General features: G+C 43.2%; 1 protein-coding gene across 7 annotated transcripts in view; it reads left to right on the top strand.

Annotated features, from left to right (window-relative positions):
- The first annotated feature begins 13,905 nt into the window (after window positions 1-13,905).
- The window catches only part of sh3bgr (SH3 domain binding glutamate-rich protein), a 37,738-nt gene continuing 25,585 nt past the window's right edge, over window positions 13,906-26,058 (top strand). For 2 of the 7 annotated variants that reach the window (XM_067450082.1, XM_067450081.1), the window contains exons 1-4: window positions 13,907-14,645; window positions 17,916-18,101; window positions 24,598-24,678; window positions 25,819-25,896. In XM_067450082.1, the coding sequence (XP_067306183.1) occupies window positions 14,601-14,645; window positions 17,916-18,101; window positions 24,598-24,678; window positions 25,819-25,896 (390 nt within the window). In that variant the 5' untranslated portion in view covers window positions 13,907-14,600. Of the gene's footprint in view, window positions 14,646-17,915; window positions 18,102-24,597; window positions 24,679-25,818; window positions 25,897-26,058 lie in introns of all 7 variants that reach the window. The other 5 variants (XM_067450083.1, XM_067450084.1, XM_067450085.1 and 2 more) reach the window with 5 other exon arrangements.

The raw sequence follows: 26,058 nt of genomic DNA, 5'->3' as shown, positions 1-26,058 counted from the left end.
GGCGGACGGGTTCTACTGGCTGAAGGAAGCTGGGCGTTTGGAGGACCAATCGGGAAACTCTTGCCGCGTCTGAGGGGGGCCAGGCTCACTGCAACAGACGGGAAAGAACCCTACCGGACGATGGATGAGGAGAATTTTGTAAAATTACCGATCGGGGGGGCCCTTTGCAACGTCTGAGGGGGGTCCGGCAAAAAGACAATCCGTTCCACTGTTTTAGGAAGATTATCCATAACCTAATTTCGTCGCGGCATGACTTGGTTATCGAAATTAGGTCCTCTAGCGCGTGAACCGACGATGCAAGTGAGAGGAGATGCGAGATGAAAGGGCGTCCTTGCGGAATTATGCGCATTGCGAAGTTTAGGTGTCCTAGCATTGACAGCAGTTCGCGTTTGGAACGGTGGGAATGGTCTAGAAAAGTAGAGGAGACTAGAATTATCCTATCAATTTTCTCTTTTGGCAATGAAGCTTCATGATTCCGAGAAACTCCATGGATGTGGTGGGGATTCCGAGCTCGGAAAACACTTTTTGAGCGGTGAGGAAATGTGCTGCTGAGATGGCGTCGGGAGGCGAGATAATTAGAAAATTGTCTAGAAGATGAATGAGGTGAGGCATGGCATAATTGTTTGACAAAATCCAACAAACAGCTTCTGATAGCATGTCAAAAATCTTGGGGCTGCTTTTACAACCGAACGTGAGGCGTACGGCGAAATAGAATTGCTCGTGTCAGCGAACTCCGAAAAGGTGCCATGAATCTGGATGGATGGGCATCACTTTGAAAGCTGAAGTGATGTCAAGTTTTGCCAGCCAAGCGCCTCGACCTGCGATTTTAATCATATCGATGGCCTGATCTATGTCGTGGTATTTGAGAGAGAATTCGGCGAGGGGGATTAAGCTGTTAATACTGGGAAACTGGGAATGGTGCGGAGCTGAGAGATTGATTATGAGACGTTTTTTACCTGAAAATTTTCTTGTGGCCACTCTGATGGGGCTAATACGAAAAATGTTAAAAGGCGAATTGTCAAAAGGGCCTATCATGAAACCCGATTCGACTTCTTTTTTAATCATGTTGTCTACGACTTCGGGTTCGGCGAGAGCTGATTGTAGATTATTGCAGATGGTGTTTTGGGAGAGCGGACATTCGACGCCGGGCTTGAAGCCGTGTTCGAGCCCGGACAGCAAATAATCAGTGAATTCGGTATCCAGGTGGTGCGCTAATTCGACGGAAAGACGAGAAATGTTTACAGGAGTCGATAAGTAATTTCTTGGTTTTTTATTTAGTGATTTAGATACAGGGCATACAAATTTTGCATGAGCACCGCCACAGAAGTTGCAGATGTGCAGATATTTATATCGCTGTCTGGCGCAGTTCCCTGTATTAAAATTAAAGCAGGGTTGCCTGTCTGTGAAGCGTGAGGGATCTCCTCTGTAATCGTAGTTTGCGGGGTTGGTTGCAGGTCGTGGCACATAGCTTGTTGACTTTGCATGGGTAGTCTCCGGGCGGGGATTAATCTGGGGGCATGACGTTGTAGAATGTGCCCCTGACCTGCAAACTGCGCACGAGATGTTCCTGCAGCCCAGAAACACTCTGCTGTGGAGGTCTGTATCGAGAGCGCCCCAGTAGGCGCACTGATTCGACTGAGCGAGCCGCACGGCACATTTTGCAGCGAAGAGTTTGTGATACGTGTAAAAGTGTCCTCCCCCGTTGGACAGCGCGAGCTCGGCTATGATCGTCAGATAATCGTTTAGCTCGCGGCGCCTGTGGGGGAAAACTGAACAAATTATTTCTGTGAAACAGGAAAAAGCAATAGAAAATTGGGGAAAAGAAAGTAAGCGGGATGAGTGTGGTTTTTTTTTTTTTTTAAGTGACGGAAAAATCCCCGCAGTCTATTTGGCGGTTTGTGTCTGACACGGGAAACATAGAGAGGAGAGATGACATGTCAATGTCCACACCTGCCAGGATTTGTGCCCGGATGTTTTGGGCCACTGGGGGCGGCTCCGAGGAAACAGCGTTAGCTGGAACGGGCATCTGTGAGGAGAGAAAAAGCAGATTTAGTTTGCAGAAGGGGGTTGGAAGAGAGGGGAGCCGGGGCTGCTTCCGGAGCTTGGATGGACAAGTTGTTGGGAGCCTGAGAAAAAGGGGTATACGTTTGAGACAAATATGCTTGTGCTGTAGGTGGAAGCGGCCTTGCATTTGCTGAAGCTACTGAAACTGCAGGAAGCTGAGAAGAAGAAGTGTTAGCGAATGTTGGAAGGGACTGTTGGTTCTTTTGTGCTTGCATTGCGATGGGAGCAGAAGGCCATTGGAAATGTAAAGAGTTAGGAACGGCGGGTGGAACAAGCTGAGAGCCTGAGGGCGGGCCATGAGGCCATGATTTGACCATGAGGATTAAATATTGAATTGTGTATCCCCGCAGGTCTCAGCCAATAGCATAATCTCCTCCTCATACATGTTTTTCACTTTTTTAAGTTATTTCAATAAACTGTATTTTGGTGCCTGCAGTCCGTGTCCCGATCTGACAAGACGAGCGCTTCAATCAGCGAACTCCGAAACTCTTAACACCGTTGCAGAGACTTTCTATTTGTTCTGGTGAAATCATTAAATAAAATGCATAAAAACTGTCCCTGCTCTTGATATACAACCACTGATGATATTTGGTATAGATGTAAGACCCAAACGGGCTAACAATAGTCCAGATAGAAAAAGCAGAACAGAGGAGGAAAAAAAAAATTCCAAAAAGGCAACACAACAGTCAATAGCAGAGTCTTCTGCCGAAGAATATTAGGACTATCAAGCCTGAACCAGGCCTAGAAGCGCAGCACGAGGCACAGAGTAGGCAGGGCTGGTGGCGCTCAGATTGCACGTGAAGCAGGGCAGCAAAGGAGATCTGTGGTCAGCGTTAGAGAGCGAGACCAGGGCCAGATGCAGAGGGAATCCACCTAAAGAAATCAGAAGCGTAGCAGAGAAAACAAAACTAAAAGATGAAGACCCAAAGGCAAACAGTCCTTAAAGCTTGGTCTAACGAAGACAGGACAGAAATCCAAAATCAGAGAATACCAGACAACCAGACTAGAGGAGTGCTTGCACAGCCACACCAAACAACGAACAAGAGGGACTTAAATAGGAGATATAATAGGTACAGCACAGGTGGAAAGAGTGAAACAATAATGAGGTAATGAGTGGAATAACAAGGGGGTGGGACCAGATACCACAGTGACAGCAAAGCACAAGGTGACTTAAAGGACAACTCCGGTGAGAAATTAACCTAGGGGTAATTAACAGATGGTTACAGAGTAGATCGTTCTCTGGGATGCGTTTTCATGGAAATCGAATGTAAAGATTTTTATCTTTACAGATTAGTTTATAACACTAGTCTATGGGGCACAGGGTAGACACAGGGTGGTAAAATTAAATCGCTAGTTAATACCACTAACAAGGCTAAAAATAGCCTCACACTAACAAAGTAGCATAATGAGGGTCCCTACATGCAAACCGAAGCATTGAGAACTTTGTAAGAGTACAAACAGTTTAATAAGAAGACACTTTATAAACATCTCCATCCAGGAGTCCAATCTCCGGACTCCTGGATGACAGACTAACTTGGACGAATGTCCCCACCGGAGGACTTCAGGGCGCAACACAGCCGGCACAAATAGCCTACCATCCGGGCACCCCCTCGGCACCTCTCTCTCTCGTATGGCCTCCTCCACACGCTTCTCGACACCCCAGGAAAGGGACCCCACCACCATCTCCTTAGGAACAATGGTATCAGCCAGTGCACCTCCCCCAGGAACCCCAAAAAGACGAGAGAGGGCATCTGGCTTGATATTCTTAGAGCCTGGCCGATACGAGAGAGTGAAGTTGAATCGGCCAAAGAAGAGTGCCCAGCAGGCCTGGCGAGAGCTCAACCTCTTGGCTGAGCGGACATACTCCAAGTTCTTATGGTCCGTCCAAACCAAGAAGGGCTGCGTCGACCCCTCCAACCAGTGACGCCACTCGCCCAGAGCCAGCCTGACCGCCAACAGCTCCCGATTCCCTATTTCATAATTCCGTTCAGCTGGGCTCAGGCGGTGAGAAAAGTAGGCACAGGGATGTACCTTCCCATCTCTAGGGGACCGCTGAGACAGGACCGCGCCTACCCCAACCTCAGAGGAATTTACCTCCACAATAAACTGCCGTTCAGGGTCTGGAAAAGAAAGAACAGGAGCTGAGATGAACCGGGACTTGAGAACATCAAAGGCCCCCTGGGCTTTCGAATTCCATCTAAACGGTACCTTGGTAGAGGTGAGAGCCGTCAAGGGTGCAGCAACCTGACTAAAGTTCCGGATGAAATGCCGATAGAAGTTGGCGAATCCCAGAAACCGCTGCAGAGCCTTGCGTGAGTCTGGAGTCGGCCACTGGGCTACGGCCCTTACCTTAGCGGGATCGGCTTTGATGCCATCCGCCGAAATGATGTAGCCCAGGAACGGAACTGACTCCGTGTGGAAAACACACTTCTCCGCTTTCACATACAACTGGTTCTCCAACAGCCATTGTAGCACCTGACGAACATGCTGGGTGTGTACCTGAATAGAAAGAGAAAATATTAGAATGTCATCAAGGTACACAAAGACAAATTGGTTAACCATGTCCCTCAGCACATCGTTGACCAGGGCCTGGAAGACAGCTGGGGCATTGGTCAGGCCAAAAGGGAGGACCCGATATTCAAAGTGTCCCGAGGGGGTGATGAACGCTGTCTTCCATTCATCCCCCTCTCGGATCCGGACCAGATGATAAGCATCACGGAGGTCCAGCTTACTGAAGACCCTGGCTCCCTGCAGTAGTTCAAAGGCAGATGACATTAAAGGCAGGGGATACCTATTCTTAACAGTTATGTCATTCAAACCTCTGTAATCAATACAAGGATGCAGGGAGCCATCCTTCTTCTTGACGAAGAAGAACCCTGCACCAGCCGGGGACGAGGAGGGACAGATGAGACCGGCATCAAGAGATTCACGAATATACTTGTCCATAGCCTCTCTTTCTGGACCAGACAGGGAATAAAGGTGACCCTTGGGCGGAGAAGTGCCTGGGAGGAGCTCGATGGCACAATCATAAGGCCGGTGAGGAGGCAAGGACATGGCTCGGGACTTGCTGAAGGCCTGCCAAAGATCATGGTATCCCACCGGGACCCCAGACAAATCAGCCGCCTCCATCTGCAAAACAGGAAACACAGAGCCAGGAGAAGAGGCAGCACCCATACAAGACGCAAGACAAGACTGGTTCCATGACAAAACAGAATTTCTGGCCCAATCCACGTGAGGTCCGTGCTGTACCAGCCATGGGTGCCAGGTCAACTGGAGAACTCTGGAAATGCAGGAGGTACAGCTCGGTGATCTCATGGTGATTGCCAGAAACCACAAGACTTACAGGGGTTGTGACGTGAGTGATGGTGGTGATAGGAGAATCATAGAGGGAACGAACAGAGATGGTACTGGGGAGAGGAATAGCAGGAATACCCCACTGCTCTGCCATGCCACGGTCCAGGAAGTTTCCACCAGCCCCAGAGTCCACCAGGGCAGAGCAGGAGTGAACTGACCCTCCAAACTGGACCATAACAGGAAGAAGGGTGCGGGACAGAGAGGGGGAAGTGAGGGAAGCGCCCACCAGGATCCCCCTAGCTACTGATGGGCTCTGGCTTTTAACGGGCACTTGTTGGCAAAGTGCCCAGCTTTTCCACAATAGAGGCAAAGGCCCCGGGTGAGACGTTCTTGTTTCTGCTGGGGAGTGAGACGCAGGCGCCCCAACTGCATGGGTTCAGGGTCAGCTGATGTAGGCGAAGGCAAAACCGAATTGGTTTCAGTGGGAAGTTCAAACGCCGGTGTCGGAGGCGAAGGCGACTCTCCACTTGGAGAGCCAAGTCAACCAGAGCGTCGAAGTCTTGTGGAAGCTCCTGGGTGGCAATTTCATCCTGGATCTCCTCATTGAGTCCAGCACGGAACATAGCTCTACACGACCCCTCGTTCCAGTCACATGAGGTCGCTAATGTCTTGAACTCGATAGCAAACTCGGTCACTGAATGGTCTCCTTGACGAAGTCGTGCCAGCTGAGCTGCCGCCTCCTCACCCCGAGCTGACCGGTCAAACAGCTTCACCATCTCCTGATGGAACTTCTCAAACGAAGAGCAAAAGGGAGCTTGAGCCTCCCACACTGACGTACCCCAGTCGCGAGCCCTTCCTGTCAGCAGTGTTAAGACATACGCAACCTTGGTCTGTTCCATGGCATAACGACGGGGCTGCAGGGCAAACACCAGTGAACATTGGGACAGGAATGCTCTACAAGAATTAGGGTTACCATCATAGGGTGGCGGGTTGTTGCATGAGGCTCTGGCTCCTGGCGGAGAGAAGAGAGGTTGTCAGTGTATAATGTCAATGCAGTGCTCTGCTAGCTGTCTCTCTGCGAAGCTCCTGGAGCTGGACATTCAGGTCAGCCAACTGGGAACCTAGAAACTCCACCTCCCGAGATGTGGTCGTTAGCTGAGAGGCATGCTGGCCTAAGAGAATGCCTAGCTGAGTGACTGCTGATCGAAGAGGATCTGGGCCCGCTGAGTCCATCCTTGGCCAGTTCGTTCTGTCAGATCGGGACACGGACTCAGTCTGCAGGCACCAAAATACAGTTTATTGAAATAACAGGAGCAACCCAAACGGGCTAACAATACTCCAGATAGAAACAGCAGAACAGAGGAGTCACAAGTCTTATCAAAATCTGGACAGGACCAGACAAAAAAAAAAAATCCAAAAAGGCAACACAAGAGTCAATAGCAGAGCCTTCTGCTGAAGAATATTAGGACTATCAAGCCTGAAACAGGCGGAGAAGCGCAGCACGAGGCACAGAGTAGGCAGGGCTGGTGGCACTCAGATGGCACGTGAAGCAGGGCAGAAAAGGAGATCTGTGGTCAGCGTTAGAGAGCGAGACCAGGGCCAGATGCAGAGGGAATCCATCTAAAGAAATCAGAAGCATAGCAGAGAAAACAAAACTAAAAGATGACGACCCAAAGGCAAACAGTCCTTAAAGCTTGGTCAAACGAAGACAGGACAGAAATCCAAAATCAGAGAATACCAGACAACCAGACTAGAGGAGTGCTTGCACAGCCACACCAAACAACGAACTAGCACAAGACAACACACAAGAGGGACTTAAATAGGAGATCTAATAGGTACAGCACAGGTGGAAAGAGTGAAACAATAACGAGGTAATGAGTGGAATAAAAAGGGGGTGGGACCAGACACCACAGTGACAGCAAAGCACAAGGTGACTTAAGCAAGCCCAAGTGCTCCAAAACACAAACACATGACAGAGACAGGACATGAACGGACAGATCAGCCCAGGGTCATGACACGTCTGTGTGTAGACTGCACATGCACGCGCCACTGATAACAGCGGCAAGAGCGCCAGATCGCCTCTTATTTAACAAACGAATGAAATTATGCTCTTCTAGTTAACCAGAGATGTTTTGTTTGTATTAGTTAGGTTCATCCGTGCAACAAGATGTTTCAATGTTTCAAAGAGTGAAAATTACGCCTATGGTTAAATGTATAGCTCCACTGTTTTAAATTCAGATTTTTTGGGGCTGTAACCCAACAGTAGCGAACAGAAATACATTACAGAGTCATTTAAACGTATGTTTCACCTTCATCTTTCTGTCAATATCGCATGTTATTAAGCGTTTAGTTACTCGTTTAATTGAAGATGATGTCGAATTAGCTGATATTTTCCTCAGTTTAATGTATTTAGCGCTCCACTGTTTTAAATTCAGATTTTTTTGGGCTATAACCCAACATTAGCGAACAGAAATACATTAAAGAATCATTTAATCACACAAATGGAGATATTTTGAATGAAATCTTCCTTTGACAGTCAAACTAGCCCACCAGCTTTGTCAAAAAGATCATATAAAAGAGATTGTTAATCCACATCGAGCGCGAAGCTGAGTGAGATGGTGCTAATTTATCCATCTTTTGTATATTTTTGTCTTAAATGTAAGTGTGAAAAGGGAAAAACATCCAGTATGCGGCAGTCTTTGCAGGCTGATGGAGGTGGTGTAATGGTGTGGGGGAGGTTTTCTTGGCACACTTTAGGCCCCTTAGTGCCAATTGGGTATCGTTTACCAACCAGTGAACTGGGTGAGTCAAACCTGGGGGAGTCAACCCTGGGGGAGTCAAGCCTTAGGGGAATGAGTCTGACCCCATTGGCTATGACCGGATGGCAGTGCATTTTGGGAACAGGACAATGTCTTCTTTTCCTCTCTCCCCTCTCACGTCTCTGTTGCTCCTCATGCTTCCCTCTCCTTCTCTCTACTCACCTGTCCAAACGCCATGACTGGGAGTGTAGAGCGCCGTCCCATAAGCACCTCCGGCCTGTGAGCGGGTGAGGGTGTGAGAGTTGAGGGTTCCCCACAAACACCCCCCACCCACAAACACCGACAACACCGCCTAACCACTCCAACCACAACCCCCCCACGAACGTGAAAAACCCCAAACTCAGCGTGTACATCACAGTGAAATAGGATTCTGGGTACTTTACTTTTTCCCACCGTTTAAACCAGGCCTCGGCTAAAGCTTTCTCACGTTCTGTCACATTCTTCATTGGCTTCCTAGGTGCAGTGTCAGTTATTTTGATCTGGAGTGTGTTGGGGTCGATGGCTATTTCCTCTACATAGATTGGCAGGTAAACCCCAAGATCCCAGGAGTTTTTGAGAGCCACAAAGATTTGCCTCATGATGATTCTTGCATCTTTTTCTTGCATGGATAATAAATTATCTTTCTTTTTAATAAATTCTTCCAAGGGGATAAAGCATACAGAAGTGCTCATCGATGGCTGAGCATCATCACGCGTTGCCTCGGTCTCGAGTGAATCCGTGGCTGCTGCAGACTCACGTCTGAATGTGCGTGAACGCTTCTCAAGAGCACACACTCTGTTTGTGATGTTTTGGAAGCTTTTCATCACCACCTTCCTCACAGTCCGTAGGCCTTTCCTCCATTTAGTGTATTTTTCTGCAAGTTAAGAAACATGTTTTATTACCACATATTTACCGCTGATAAACCATCAAGGTGCGTTCACACCTAACACGAATGAAGCGTTAAGCGCAAGTGATTTACGTCAATGCAAAGATGCGAATAGACATTCACCCACCTGGCAGAAGCCCCTCTCATGATGCAAATTCTCGTCTGTTGTGAAGTGAATGTCACGCGCAAATGAAGCAAGGAAACTCAAAAAATGTTCACGCTCGAATAGGGCGTTTTATTACCTTCATTCGTGTCCTGTGAACGCCCCATTAGAATGTCACAGCATTCAAATGCTCTCAACGCAATAGCTGCGTGTGCACCTGACTTTTTAGCTCCGCCCACACCATACGCCTCCAGCCGCTTGGTTTTATTCGGAAAAACTCGCTACAGCGTATTTTTCTTTTATAAATATGATAAAACTAAAGACTTTTCTAACTAATATGAGTTAAAAAAATATTGGTTTTATATTTACCCACAGAGGTGCATCATATGCCGCTTTGCACTAAAAGGGATGTAGTACACAAGCAGGAAAGTTTGTTCCATCATCCCGTCTGAATAGGCTGAATCCATTTCCGTTTAACTTCACCATCAACAGGGAAGGAATAAAATGACAGATATGGCTGCTTTTGGGAATAACAAGAACAGCCCGGTAAGCTACAATAACTCTTGCTCGTTGCTTGTGCCATTTGTTTACCTGTTGCCCTGAGTGGTGAGGAAGAAGATTACCACGACGATTAAGTATTTCCGGTCACAAATATGAAAGTTGCGAGAAGGCTCTATTTATTGCTGCATTCAAGTCATAAAGTTAAGGATTGTAAAGATAGTTTTTACGAGTTGAACGCACATGAACATCACCACAAAGTCGTAAATACCAGTGGGAAGATCTGTACGAGTTAGGGGCATGTCCGTGAGAAACATGGTGGAAACAATGGATGAATAAATTACTAAATGAATAGATGAATACATTGATGGATGAATGGATATTAGATTGATACAGACGTTGGCCTGAAATTGTATATAACGGGTATTTAGCAGTGACACTATCAGGCTTTGTCATTAACAACAAAGTAAGCTAGCATTGTAATATGTAACGACGATACCGTTTACAGTGGCTTCATAAAAACGTAAAAAGTTAAAACTCACCTGATGCGCATTCTTTGTTCTTCAGTTTCTATAAGCACAGTTAACAAACCTTGCTGTGCTTTCGTGAAATTCATGAAGTGCAGCAAGGACTTTGCAGCTTTGATTACGGACTCCAGCACGGTTAGCGCTCACACTGCATGCGAACCGCGCCCGAGTCCAACTGAACCGTGCTCTGGCCCACCTCTTCCAAGCGGGCCAGGGCCGGCTAATCGAGCCGAGCCCGGGCACGGTTCAGAGTACTCACACTAGTCAAACGAACCGCGCTTTGGTAGTCAAACGCACTCGGGCACGGTTCAAACTGGCTAGTGTGAGTACACCCTAAAATGTCCGTCTCCCTGTGTTACGCTTAGGCTGTGTTTACACTTGACGTTTTTTATAAACTGCCAGCGTCTGTTTTACATTATAATCCTATGGAGAAAACCGTGTTTTCAAAAAAGTCATGAGTTATTTTTTAAACGCCTCAGCGTGTCTTTTAAAGAATGGGGCGGAGTCCGAGGAGTGAATTTCGAGGGGGGACGGAGTTCCAGTTGGAGAAAGAATGGTTAAGTTTTTTTGTGTGTGGAAATTAATTAAAATATTTTAGCCACTCAATAGTCTACAATATAATAGCCACATAAATGTAGCCTAATGTATAATGATAAAAACTGCTGTGGAATATTCTGTGATAATGGCAGCGCAATGTCGACTTTTTTGTGATTAGCCACTACCGGCAGACTGCAGCCGATGGAAGTAATTCTCTATTTAATTCTGTGCGCATTTTATTCGGATTATTCCTCACAGAACTTCAGTTCAAAACAGACCGCCTTGGTAAATTGAGCCCGATCTCACGGAAATGCGTATAAATAGTACGAGTTTGCATGGCCATGAGATTATGTTGGGTAAATTATCTGAAATGATTTTGACCGATAATCTGAATAGAAACCGTTACTTTAAATGGATAAAGCTCTGTTAAGGCAGTGTTTCCCAACCGGGGTGCCGCGTCCCCCAAGAGCAGGGGTGCCTTGCACTTGCACCGCGGCTCATCTCACATCTGATGACGCACCTATAATATGGACTAACTTGAAAATAATGCTTTATGTATGTTTCTGTCGATGGATACACGTGCTGGCTCCTCGGTGATACATTACAACGGCGATAATAAAAAATAAAAACGTTGGCAAAACTGTCTCTCTTTGTTAACTGTTAATGCATGCGAGTGCTGTCGTATGTTTAATATGATGAGTCATTTTCTCCGTCAACACCCGGGTATATTCGACAGAAGACACGAATGAGAACGCGCGCACTGTGAGAAGATCTGTCTCTGTACGGCGTGCACACGTCTCACAGGGCGCAAATATTGAGTTCTCTTTTAAGTCTTTTAAGACAAAAAGTATGTCATCATGTCCATCTTGATGAGTATCCAAGCAGAATATGGCAATTATTATTTTATTTATTTAATCAAGTAACATTTATTATCTCTAGCATGATGGAAAATTGTAACTTTAGGGTTCACACATAGGTGTCAGAACCATTGTGTGTGTGTGGGACCAGACCCACCCACTTTTTAAGACCAATGATATTGGACCCACTCACTATCGTCTCTAATTCAGCACGTCTGTTTAGAAACACTTATGTTAAACATGTTAAACGCTTTATATGTGATGGGAAAGGTGGGCTAGTAGAGCGAGTGTGGCAAAAGGCGGATTCGAACCTCGTCCTTGATCGATTTGCGTCAAAACTTGAAGCATCTTACCCTAGACTATAGCCATGATAAATAACTTAATGATTTCTGTAATTTTGTCAGGCCCAATCAATCATTTAGTAAACGGCACTATTTCTATCTGGACATGGAGCATAATAGACATGGAATTGTTCATTATCATTAGGCTACCTGTGAAACTGTTGATTTCTATGGCAGTTAAATTAATATTGTCTTTTTATTAGACTATTGGTATTGACTGGTTTGAGGTCTTTTATTATATAGGCAAGAGATATGGCCTCAAACCATAGACAGTAAAAGAAATGGACCGAGCGATCCCATTGACGTCAGCGGCGAAATAGTGAAGTCAACCTAGGGGCACTCACTTCCTGATGGCTGAGTGAACTGCGCAGGCTCAGACTGAGCTTAACGACGTAGATGTGACTATGGGCTTCTCCCCATTCTTCCCCCTTGACTTTATCAGACTTTATGTCTCCACGTCCCCCCGACTGTCTCATAGACAGTAAAAGATTGCCTGCGGGCGTCTCCTCAGGTCTATACGGTAATTTCTCAACTGTGCGACAGAGTTGGTTATGACGCAATCGTTAGCCTATTTTTACAAAAACAGCTTCTGCGGGGTGATAGTGTAAGATACAAGGTAACGGAGCCTTTTATGCATTGTCGTGTTTCTTTAGAAATAAACAATGGACAAATGGCGTCTTTAAACGTCTCAGATGTAAAAAAACCCAGACCCCCTGCAAAAAAAATGCCCGAACTATAATATTTTTCACCAGCTGCTATTGGGACCCACCAACTTTTTAATTAGCCTCCGACGCCCATGGGTTCACATGACAATGATGTGATAAAAACAGAAAAGATTTTGAGATCAACATTGTCACAACGATCCCTGTTCACATATCCATCACTTAACCTGAGGACAACTTAATTAGAAGGTATCTTAAAAAAAACCCCACACATTTCCAAACTACAGTCCGCCCAGTGAATTTCAGCCATTTCCACCACTGATTATAGCCATTATAAAAGTACGAGTAAAAGGTATAAGAAGAAATAAAGCAACGTTAGCGTAAACATAAAGTAATGAAACTTCACTTTGCCCTCAACCTAAACGATTTGCCAGGGAACAAATTATAGATCCATGAGACCAAAGATTTGAATTATATGTCATGTTTAGCCACTACAGAGACATCAGTCAGCGGCAGACGTCAGAAGGTTAAGCCGAGGAAAGGCTCTCGCCGGGGTTAACGAGCGATGAGCGCCGCTGATCGACTGGATCGCAGAACTCCGAAAACGCCAAATCAAATATTCAAATATGCGCTTTCTTTAGAAATAAACTCAGATTTGAGATTTAAAGTACATACTCGACTGAAAAAGTCTTAAAAGTAAATTTCGTCCCACATTAAGTAGTATTAAATTACGCTGCGGGTTTCTCGGTTTCTCTTGTTGCGGCTGTTGTTATGGCAACAAAATACGCCCTCGGCTGCTATATTGAACCAAACGCTATTTTTGCTAAAAGAGCGCTCTTGCCAACTTTTTCTAGACGCACCCAAAGTGTCACCTGTATTATTTCTGTGCCCGTTGCTCAGTGTTGATGTGTGTTAATCCATCCCTCACCTGTTGGGTTGTTCTGCGAGCTGTTGTCCGCCGGATCTGATGCACTGATGCTGGGATTGCTCTCCTCAGGTAAATACTCAAACGCATCCACAAACTCTTCGTCGCTGCTCTCCATCTCCTCAGGTCTCGCTACTGTAAACGGCATTTTTAAAGTGTTTACCGGGAGACTTCGGTTGTGTGTGACACTTTTGTGCAGATTTTTCACTCTGATATTCGCCGAACTCAACTTGCTCAGCGCGATCGGGTTATATAAGCACTGTCCGTCTGTGACGTCACGATCAGAACTGCCGCGCCTGTGACGTCACAATCAGCACTGCCGCGCCTGTGACGTCGCACATCATGGCCAGTCGAGCGCGAAGCTGAGACCAATGACGCGTATTTATCCATCTTTTGTATATTGCTGTCTTAAATACTGCAGGGCCATACCACCATATTGAGGGGGACAAGTGAATTTTGTTCACTTGTTTTTCAGTATCGCGTATCAAACTCAATTGTGAGATGAGTGAATTATTACGTTACATGACTGAAATCTGCTGTTTTGGAAGAGACCTGCATTTGTGAGAACATCTGCCTGAATTGCATTTGTGAGAAAATCTGCGCGAACTGCATTTGTGAGAAAATCTGTCTGATTTGTATTTGTGAGAAAATCTGCGCGAACTGCATTTGCACGTCGTGTTTTCCTTTTGCAAAGCAGATCGTGTTTGTTTACAAAATGCTAGATTTGTTTGTTTAATTATGGCACACAAATCATTCCATAATTTACGCCTATAAACTCGTGGCCTCAGCGCATTCTGTCAAAAACAAAACACCTTGTTGTCGATGCAAATTACACGTTTCTTGAGAAACAGCATCTGTGTCCATATATGCACGTGGTTCCACTAACTTTAGCAGCTCCTGATGTGGACAGACAGCTGAAATTTCCAATCGCTCAGACAGCACTGGGACAAACGCGCCAATCCCGCCGCACGATGATGCGCTGCGGACAGAAATAGACACCCAGCGGCTCGAGCCGAGACTAGCGCCGTGTGCTTTCCAACCAAAGGGGGGTGGTTTGCTGTGCCTTTGAACACTTTTCCCGTATTATTTAATCTCACGCGTCTACAAAATGGTCATTAAAGTCTTCCTGGCATCCTCCTCGGGATCGACGGCGGTAAGAAACTAGATAGCAAGTGTGTTATTGTTCAGTCATTCAACAGGTCACTGAGATTTGCATTGTGTTTTATACAGATTGTGTTTTATACAGAGCGTGTTTGCAATCATCAGCGGCGGGTGTATTTTAAACACAAAAAAGAAAGAAAAAAAGAACATGCTTTTAACTCGGGCATGGTTAAATAATCCTGAGTGACCTAATAACAGTTGCAGCTCGGCCAGTTTCCTTAAATATCCCTGAGATCACATTCCAGAAAGCAGCAGCGATTCCTTTAAACATGATTTCTGTTACTCAGCAGGACGATTGTAACGTGTTTATGTATTGATTTATGTGTTTTTAGAGATACGGCTTACTTGCTAAATAGGCAATCTAATCTCTTAACTTTATCCCTAACAAAAATGAAGGCTACTTGGATGCCATCATGGGAGGCTATATGGACTCTTATATTTACAATCTATCCCTGAACAGTGTAAATTGAGTGTGTTGTTATTTGTTACAACCTACCCTAATACATGGTCGTAACACCTAGAAAACAAATTTGTAAAATTTTGGTCATCATTCAAAATAACGAGTAGGCTATAGACTGACTGATTGATTGACTGCATAAACTGCTTGTCTTTAAAAAAGATAGTCATCTAATTATTTTCTTTAGACAGGTTATAACTTTTTTTAAAGTTCATTACACAGGGTTGCCAGGTCTGAGTAACAATACTATCCCAATGGCCAATCAAAAACAGCCCATTAAAGTAGCCCATGACCATCCCATATATCAAAACTCAAAATATGCCATTCCCATACCTAAAATACATAGACCTATTTTACAGTCACTGTTATGCAAAATGAAACCCACTAAGAGTGTAACGATACCCTCATGTCATGATTTGATCCATATCGTGAACTCAATACAATATTATTGCAATACTCCAAGACATCATTAAAGGTTAACAAAAAATGCACTGTTTTTTTAAATGTTAAGTGTGGTATTACATTGTGGGTGGAAATAAATAGACTTGGATTTGGACAATGGAGACACCAGAATAAAAATATTCATGATTCTGAAGCTGAACATAAACAGAATTATTTTAGACGAATATGCTTGCCTCTGTCACGGACTAGATATATTTAAAATAATGTAGAACACTTTTTACAGGTAACATTAGACATTTGGCATTGTTAGGACACACACATATTACACACTATTATTATACATTATATTTAACATTATATATTAGTCTAATGTAGTACAAACTCTGTACTACATTAGAGGGACATGCAGAGACTTCTTCAGGGGCAGGGGCTCAAATGTAAAAAAGGGCAATATGTAAAAAAAAAAAAAAAAAAAAAAATGGATACCATTTTCTTTTTTTTAAGAAGTCTCTTATGCCCACCAAGTCTGCATTTATTTTAAGGGGGGGGGGGGGGTGAAATGCTGTTTCATGCATACTGAGCTTTTTACACTGTTAAAGACTTGGATTCCCATCCTAAACAGACAAAGTTTCAAAAACTAATGTTGGACGTTTGATGGAGTATTTCTGTGTCAAAAATACTCCTTCCGGTTTCTCACAAGTTTCGGAGAGTTTTTTTCGAGTATGGCTCGGCTTGACGTTAATAGAGCGGAAGGTCCTTGTATGGGCCGTACGGGCTCTTCTCCCGGTAGGGTGCGCGCACGCGTGACTAGAGCGAGAGAGGAAATGCACGCCCATAAACACTCGCTCAGCTGCAGATCCAGTCGTCCGTGAACACTTATGTCGTTATAGTCCGCGCCACGCTCCACTTTATTCCTATGGGTGACATCAAGCGACTTCAACGCTTCAGCACAGCATTCCGGGAAGGCAGCGCTGCATTTGAACCGATTTGAACGCAGAAATGACGGGAAGCTTCACAACATCGCGGATCTCCATAAACTGCGAGTAAAGACACACAAATGTTGACAGGCCACTAAATACAGTACATACCCCAGAGACGGACGTCCTGCTGTTGCTGTTTCTCCTGTTCAATTTATTTCAGCCTCAGATCTGATTCTGGATCATATATCTATTAGCTGAGATCGATAGCCATGGGTTTCTCCACGCTTGAGGACGTCACCGCTTTGCGCGCTCGTCATTCTTTAGCCCACACGATACGCCTCCAGGCGCTCGTTTTTTCCGGAAAGACTCGGTACAGCCTATATTTCTTTTATAAATATAATAAAACTAAAGACTTTTCGGAGATATGAAGGATGCAATACTACTCTATAGGTATTCAAGATTGACATGAGATTGACTGAAACTGAGTGTTTCACCCCCCCTTTAATCAAAAAACAAAAGTAGTTGCCTAATATTGTAAAATATTATTATTACATGATGTTCTTTTTAACTTTTTTTGTAATCAAAAAATCGTAACGTTACAAGAAAAACAGGCATTTATGAATGATGTAATATTTAAAATGATATAATAGAGATTTTTGATTAAATCGACACATTAGCTTTGATTAATGATGAGAGAAACTTTTGGTTTAATTTTGCCCTGTAAAGCCACAGACACTCTGAAAGAACCAAATATGGCTCGAGAGCCGTTTCCGAATAGACATATGGAAAATCAGCCAGTAAAACCGCACGCAACCCATAGCAACGCGTTATGGCAACGCCTCAGACCCACTGATAAGAAAAAATAAACAGACATTTTCTGGCTTTTGAGCCATTCGTTACTATTGTACACATTGTCATGTTATTATAAGTCAAATTTATTTTGTTTTATTGACCACAAATATTATCATTGATATTTGTCTGAGAGGGGCACTTTTGATTTATTTTGAAAAAGGGCAGGGACTCGAGCACCCAAAGCTCCCCCCTCTGCACGTGCCTGGTCAACCCTTAAACCTGCAAGGGAAAAAAAAATCAACCCGCGGCTACAGTTTTAAGTAGCATAATTCTTCCGGAAAACCTGTGGACTTGGCAACCCTGCATAAAATATAATATGCGTTTGTTGGTCGCTCAATTATGGCAAGTGCCAGTCTACACACATTTTGTGCACTGTTTATGGGTCCAGTTGAGGTATTAGAAAAAGTGTTATAATCCTGCCCTTCTGGAAAGTCAGGATTTTTCATTTGTTTTTTTTAAATGTATTGTAGTACATGTCAAAAAAACATGACAGCATTACTGTATTTACATTTCAAATGCATACTATACTGTTATCTGGAATGTGTGATGCATGTTTTGAATTTGGAAGAATTTGAATGTTTTTTTCTTCTTCTTTTTTCACTTCAACAATCTGTTATTACTAATACCACAGATCAAAAAGAAACAACAAGATGTTGTCGGGTTTCTTGAGGCACTTAAAATCGATTACGCACAGCTTGACATCGCTTCAAATGAGGATAATCGGCTGTGGATGAGGGAAAATGTCCCTGGAGAAAAGAAGCCCACCAGTGGAATTCCTCTTCCTCCACAGATTTTCAATGAGGAGATGTACTGTGGGGTAAGAACCTGCTGCAACAGAGGCACCCTTAAAGGTCCCGTTCTTCGCGTGTTTTCGAAGCTTTGATTATGTTTACAGTGTGTAATATAACATGAGTTTATGTTTCGCCTGTAAAAAAACACAGTATTTTTCACACAATTGACTTATCTGTACAGCGCTGTTTCCTCTGTCCTAAAAACGGCCTGATGATTTCCTTGTTCTATGAAGTCCCTCCTTCAGAAACACATAACGAGTTCTGATTGGGCCAGTGCTTCCCGTGTTGTGATTGGACAGCAGCTTAGCGCACTTTGCCCGGAAAGGTCCCGCCTCTTACCATAACGGGGAGATGCAAGCGCTGAATGCGCGCTCTTCTCCACGTGGGAGAGCAACGAGACCACGCCCCCTATTTTGCGTGTTCTTATGGGCGGAGGGTTAGTCAACAAACGGTTCTAGTGACGTCATTACATCCCTGCACTTCCTGCTGTAGTCCAAACCGGCCGTTCGCTGTAGGCTTTGAAAGGGAACTTCTGGTAAATAAAATATCTTGCTTGGCATTGAACTTTGAGCTTTATAATTTTACAGGTATTATTTATGCTCTAACAGCAACATTACACACTAACTAAAGTTTGAAAGATGGAATCGCGAAGAACGGGACGTTTAAAACTGCCCTTCTTAAAGTTTACAATGTAGTCCACCTAATGAGCAAATGTTTTTACATGATGTTTATCCTGGTTTAGAGATGTAAAATCCACTTTAGGAAACCCAAAACATAGTCCTAAAGCCTAGAAGTATTTACCAGATTCAAACCATTGGTTTCCTAGAGAGTTTCCTATGGGGCTGTAAAATCACAAACGTCTTTTTTTGTTGAGTAAAATAATGTCTGTAGTTAACAGTATTATAAATTACATTATAACATAAAGGGATAGTTCAACCCAAATACGAAATGTTTCTGGTCCTCATTGACTTCCATAGTATTTTTTCTTAATATGAAAGTAATGGGAAACAGCAACTGTTTGGTTACCCACATTTTTCAAAATATCTTATCTTGTGTTCAGCAGAAGAAAGAAACCCAGATTTGGAAGTTGACGATGAGTAAATTCATTTTCATTTTTGGGGCTTGAACTCAGATGTTAATTATGTTGTGTTTGCTGTTTTTTTTTTAAATGTAATTGTTAGCAGTTTATGTAGTGTACAACATCTGATCTTTGAGGAGCTTAAACTAATTCATGTGAATTATGAATCCATTTGAATATCCACTGATTCACCAAAAATTTAAATAGTTATGAATTTTTGTGGGATTGCTTTAGAATGCAAAAAAATTGGATCCATTGTCCTCTAAAAGTTAGTTTATGGCTTCATAATATTTTAAAGTCCCTCTGTAGTCAATAATTTTATCTTTTAAAACGTAACTTTGATTACCAAAATTACATATTTAAAGTTTTATTCATGCTTGGATGTAACTACACCATTACTTCATTTATTATTTTGCCCCGCCTCCACTCACTCATACAGGCTCATCTACCATTCTGATATATAGATGAGCCTGTACGAGTGAGTGGAGGCGGGGCTAATTTGCATATGTCTAAGGATGCTGATTTCATATTAATTAGCGTTATGTGTCAGGCATTTTAATTATCGCTCTCTACAACATTGGACACATAACGTTAATTAATATGATTAGTTTTTGCCTGACTGTTATCAAACAGCCAATAATGTGTTGCTAATGTTACACAGACCATGTTCCTGTTCACCATCTCAGTCTGCCTTCTGAAAATCAGCATCCTTTGAAACGCTTTGAACATCATAGAACGTCAGTGGAGAAAAGCATATAGATAAAACATCATAACTCACATCATATACATAATTCATCCGCTATATTGCTAAATGTACTGAAATGCATTTTTCATATCCACAGAAAAATATACCGGCATAACTCTTCTCTTGAGCTTCTCTTGAGACGCCCTCCCTTGCTTTAGAGAAAAGTTAATGATATGCTAAAGCCCGCCCACACTTTGACATGACTGGTTACAAGGTAGTTTGTGCCGTAAGCGATTTCAAACCGCGTTTTGAGACAGTCTCGGATTCACTGCAAATACTGAGCAATGCTGTTGACTTTTGCATTTGCACATGGTTTCTCTTTTGGCACATTAAAGGTGCACTATGCAGTATTTTTGCAGTAAAATATCCAAAAACCACTAGGCCAGTGTGATTTATTTTGTTCAGTTGAGTCCCTACAATATCCCAGATGTTTCCAACTATTTGTAAATTGTGAGAAAATTGCTATTTTAACCAAGGACCTGGGACGTTTCAGCATAGCGTTTGAGCGAGTCGCCTGTCAATCGCGTCATATCTGCGTTACCCACGGCTTTATTGGGCAGAAGCGCTTTCCTCTTAACAGTGTGAACATGTCACAGCAGCGCCGAGTGAACACACAGAGTAACCTCATAACATCATTTTAAACACACTTAAATGTATCTAATATGATAAACAGAGCTGCTTTACCTTATATTCATGACCGGAAAATAGTGCAGGCGCCCGGCGACTGTGTCCCGTCTCGTAATAATAAAAGCCCCGGTGGTCGCGAGCCGTGTGTTTGAATAACAATCGCTGCAGCGGCCGTGCTCAGCTCCACAACACTCGGTCCTGCTCTGCTTCACACTACAGTAACGTTAATAACCGCATCCATGAACATGATTTCTGCCAGAGTCCTTTTTTTCACCGGCTTTGAGGTGAAGACCACATGTCCCAAGATACTGCGCTCACACTTGGCGTCATCAAACTACACCTTTGTTTAGAATATGCGCCCTCCAGTGGATGGAAAGTTGCATAGTCCACCTTTAAGAACAACACATAGACATATAAACAACATTAAAAACTTTATTTTCAAACTTTATTTATGTGAATTATCCACCTATCACCCAAAAGTATAATATTTCTGAATTGTTGTGAGATTGCTGTGGAATAGTAGTGGGAAGTTCGGATCATTTTACTGACTCGGATCTTTGAGTCTCGTTCAGCAAAATGAACAAAACTTTTTTCGAGTCATTTCGAGTCATTTCGTTCATTTTACCAAAATTACATGTTAAATAGCCCAACACATCTAGTACTTATGAAAACATTGATTACATTTTAAAACTAAATAAAAATAAACTATAGGGTACTGCAACCAAAGCCAAATTATAAGAAACTGCAATGTTTAATTAATTGATAAGTTGTTAGGTCAGGCTATTGCAGTCTAACTCTGTTAGTTCACCTCACCTCCTGATCCAAAACATTCTTTCTTTTGCAACTTCATATTGCAAAATGAAGTTGGAATGCTTCTTCCTGTTAGTCCCATAGAGTCTATGCTGTTAGTAACAGAAACAGAAAAGATTAGTTCTTTTGAGTCTCGAGTTTGAGTCGTTCGTTCTTTTGTCACGTGACTTGTCATCGTATTGTACATTAGTTCACAACCTTTTTAGTAACAAGCACGTAGTTATTTTTTTAAAATATAGTTCTCAGTTAATATCAGACATGTACAAATATGGGAAATATATTGACTATTCAAGCTACATCACAAATTCAATTAGACTAATTTTGAATCAACTGTATATATATATATTTGAGGCAATGTGGGGGAGAGGACGCTGGCGTTGTCTGTTCACCGCTTTTCCACCCACAAATCATGTTAATGTACTATTAGATTTAGATTTTATTTTATTTCCTTATGTTTGTGACTAGTCTAACAGTCAGAGCTACAATTGGGACTGTTGCTGATTGCTGGCAGCCACTGAGAGGACGTTGTTCGTCGTTTCGCCGTTTTCCACCGCTTCTCTGATGTTTATGTTTGAATTGCTGCGGTTGGTTCTGGTTTGGAGGACATTTGATGTTTCTCGCCGCGGCTGCTCACTGGTGGTCTCCCTTGGGCTTAAGCTGCATGGTGGCTGAAGTTTGCACCGGGCTAGCGTCATCCGGGCCATCGACATCGGCGTCCGGCATGATGTTGGGATGTTCCGCTTCTCGGCTGCGCCGCTGTTCCGTCCTGCATTGCGGCCGTGGAGCGGCTTGGACTTCTGCACTGACCCCGGTGTGTCCACAGAAGTGCCCGGAAAAATGTTCTGCCTCCTGCATGGTGCTGGGGCGATCCCCATCGTTTGAATCGTCATGAAGACCCATCATCTGGTCTTCAGCTGTCGTGCCTCGGCGATGTCATCGGGACACTGCCGCTGGGAGAAATTTAAAACATGGAGTGGACCACAGTGTGCTGCGGAGATAACAGAGACTTCCACCATCAGCTGTTTTCTGTTCACCATCAGCTCTGTTTCTGTTCACCATCAGCTCTGTTTCTGTTCACCATCAGCTCTGTTTCTGTTCACCATCAGCTCTGTTTCTGTTCACCATCAGCTCTGTTTCTGTTCACCACACCATCAGCTCTGTTTCTGTTCACCACACCATCAGCTCTGTTTCTGTTCACCATCAGCTCTGTTTCTGATCACCGTCAGCTCTGTTTCTGATCACCGTCAGCTCTGTTTCTGATCACCATCAGCTCTGTTTCTGTCCACCATCAGCTCTGTTTCTGATCACCATCAGCTCTGTTTCTGTTCACCATCAGCTCTGTTTCTGTTCACCATCAGCTCTGTTTCTGATCACCGTCAGCTCTGTTTCTGTGTTAACCATCAGCTCTGTTTCTGTCCACCATCAGCTCTGTTTCTGTTCACCATCAGCTCTGTTTCTGTCCACCATCAGCTCTGTTTCTGTCCACCATCAGCTCTGTTTCTGTCCACCATCAGCTCTGTTTCTGTTCACCATCAGCTCTGTTTCTGTTCACCATCAGCTCTGTTTCTGTTCACCATCAGCTCTTTTTCTGTGTTAACCATCAGCTCTGTTTCTGTTCACCACACCATCAGCTCTGTTTCTGTTCACCATCAGCTCTGTTTCTGATCACCATCAGCTCTGTTTCTGTTCACCATCAGCTCTGTTTCTGTTCACCATCAGCTCTGTTTCTGTCCACCATCAGCTCTGTTTCTGTTCACCATCAGCTCTGTTTCTGTTCACCATCAGCTCTGTTTCTGTCCACCATCAGCTCTGTTTCTGTTCACCATCAGCTCTGTTTCTGTTCACCATCAGCTCTGTTTCTGTTCACCATCAGCTCTGTTTCTGTTCACCATCAGCTCTGTTTCTGTGTTAACCATCAGCTCTGTTTCTGTTCACCATCAGCTCTGTTTCTGTTCACCACACCATCAGCTCTGTTTCTGTGTTAACCATCAGCTCTGTTTCTGTTCACCATCAGCTCTGTTTCTGTCCACCATCAGCTCTGTTTCTGTTCACCATCAGCTCTGTTTCTGTTCACCATCAGCTCTGTTTCTGTTCACCATCAGCTCTGTTTCTGTTCACCATCAGCTCTGTTTCTGATCACCGTCAGCTCTGTTTCTGTTCACCATCAGCTCTGTTTCTGTTCACCATCAGCTCTGTTTCTGTGTTAACCATCAGCTCTGTTTCTGTTCACCATCAGCTCTGTTTCTGTTCACCATCAGCTCTGTTTCTGTACACCATCAGCTCTGTTTCTGTTCACCATCAGCTCTGTTTCTGTACACCATCAGCTCTGTTTCTGTTCACCATCAGCTCTGTTTTCTGTTCACCATCAGCTCTGTTTCTGTTCACCATCAGCTCTGTTTCTGTTCACCATCAGCTCTGTTTCTGTTCACCATCAGCTGTTTTCTGTTCACCATCAGCTCTGTTTCTGTTCTGTTTTCTGTGTTGGTTGATTGTTTGTAGTATTCTATATTTTTACTTGTTATTCATTTTTTGTTATTCCCCCCCCCCCTTTGTTGCACTTTGAGATTCTTCGGAATGAAAAGTGCATTATAAATAAAATCTATTATTATTATATATATATATATATATATATATATATATATATATATATATATATATATATATATATATATATATATATATATATATACACACACACAGCATAATGAAAGACACAGAACGAAAGACTCAAACTCGAGACTCAAAAGAACTAATCTTTTCTGTTTCCGTTACTAACAGCATAGACTCTATGGGACTAACAGGAAGAACAAAAGACTCAAACCCGAAAGACTCATAAGAACTAATCATTCGGAGATTCAGAGCTGATTCAGAGCCCATACGTTGCGTAATGCGCATGTGCGGTCAACACAAAATGAACGAATCACTCTCTGAGACAACCCGGTGGTAGTCCCGAGTCATATTAAAGATTCATTCAAAATGAACTAATCGTTCATGAACGACACATCACTACTGTGGAATACAAAGATGTCTTATCCATTCTCCTCTTAAAGTTATTGTATGCCTTCATAATATTTGAATACTTGTACTACGTTCATTTTATGGTATGTTTAGGAGACAGGTTCCCATCCACTAATAGAGAGAGAGAGAGAGAGAGAGAGAGAGAAAAAAAAACTTTTTTCTCTCTCTCTGGACCCTTTGCTTGATAGCTCCTTTTGAATTCCACAGAAATATGCTAATGATCGTTTCATATCCTAAATTGCAGGACTACGAAACATTCTTTGAAGCCAAAGAGGACAACACAGTCTATGAATTTTTGGGTCTGACACCTCCACCAGGATCTAAGGTTGTATTTTTTGTTTCTTTCTGCATGCTTCCTTTTCTTGATTGATAGAAACCATCTTAAAGAGATAGTTCACCCAAAAATTCATCATTTACTCTACCCCAAACCTGTATGAATTTCCCTACTATGGTAGTCAACGGTTGCTTGGATCTTCATTGTTACAAACAATGTAATTCATACAGGTTTGGAACAACATGAGTGAGTAAAGATGACGGAATTAAACATTTTGGGTGAACTATCTCTTTAAGGCCAATTCACACTGCACCAACAGACACTTTGTCAGGTTTGGTTGAATCAGTGTGTTACTCCTGTCAGCATCGGCTGGCTCTTGTTTTTTTGTTGCAGATTAAACATGTTGAATTTCCGTTTGCCGGTCTGGGAATGACGTACTGTAATCTGGGGACTGTCAGCGTTGGTCTGCCGGTGCTGTGTGAATTGGCCTTTACACTGCAATATCTTAGAGTGATACCAGAAATAATATTTTAACAACTGGGCCAAATAACAACCAAATCTTTTTCACTTGTTCCCGGTCCTGTGCAGTATCTGCCAACCACCAAAACACCACTTGGTTGCGTTTTAGGCCTCAACTATCTTCAGATGTCTAAATGACTTTATCAAATGTTTCAAGTAATGCAGAATACAGAAGTAGTGGATGTTTAAAATCATGCATATGATTAAAATGCATGTTTGAGCTGTTTTAACAGAAAGCATATCTTAAAATATGTCAGTGCCATTGTTTTGTCTTAAGATGCACAATTCTTTTTTTCTAAAGCTTATTTATAAAAGCTACTTAAACGCCCTAGTTGATCTAAGGCCTAATCCTGACTTAATCTAAGCCATGTCTGTGAAACCGTGCCCTATCCTAGCGTAATACATAGAAATTCTCATTAAAAATCCAATCAGTTTGCTCGAAATGCAACAGCCTGTAAAGCTATCCCAGGCTCCTTGAATCCTCTGAAACTCAAGCATTAATAGGAGAGTCTTTGGTGTCATTAGAATGACATTTAATCATGAAAGTGTGTCTGGAACTGTAGAATCCTGTCTTCTTCCTCTCTTCTTTTTAGCATTTTTGCTGAATTTTCCCTTGCTGACAGCGATTACAATGATTATCCAGTGCTTTAATAAAAATCTCTCTTGGTGCAGGAGGCACAACAAGCTGAAAATTCACAAAAGCTTCATAATGGATCTGGCACAGAGGAACATCTTGATGATGACACAACAGTAATACCCAATTGAATTTCTTTTACTCTTTGGTTTATATGTATTTAACCGAAATTCACTTTCAGTGTATTTCCAGACACGACTTTATTGAATGCTCTTCGTCTGCTTTTGATTCTGCTAGATTTTGTTCACCAGTCTATCACAACATACACTCTCAGAGTA

The sequence above is a fragment of the Pseudorasbora parva genome, chromosome 8 (genome assembly GCF_024679245.1).
Source record: "Pseudorasbora parva isolate DD20220531a chromosome 8, ASM2467924v1, whole genome shotgun sequence".
Lineage (NCBI taxonomy): Eukaryota > Metazoa > Chordata > Actinopteri > Cypriniformes > Gobionidae > Pseudorasbora > Pseudorasbora parva.
Note: the sequence above shows the minus strand (reverse complement) of the source record. Positions and strands in the feature narration are given on the sequence as shown.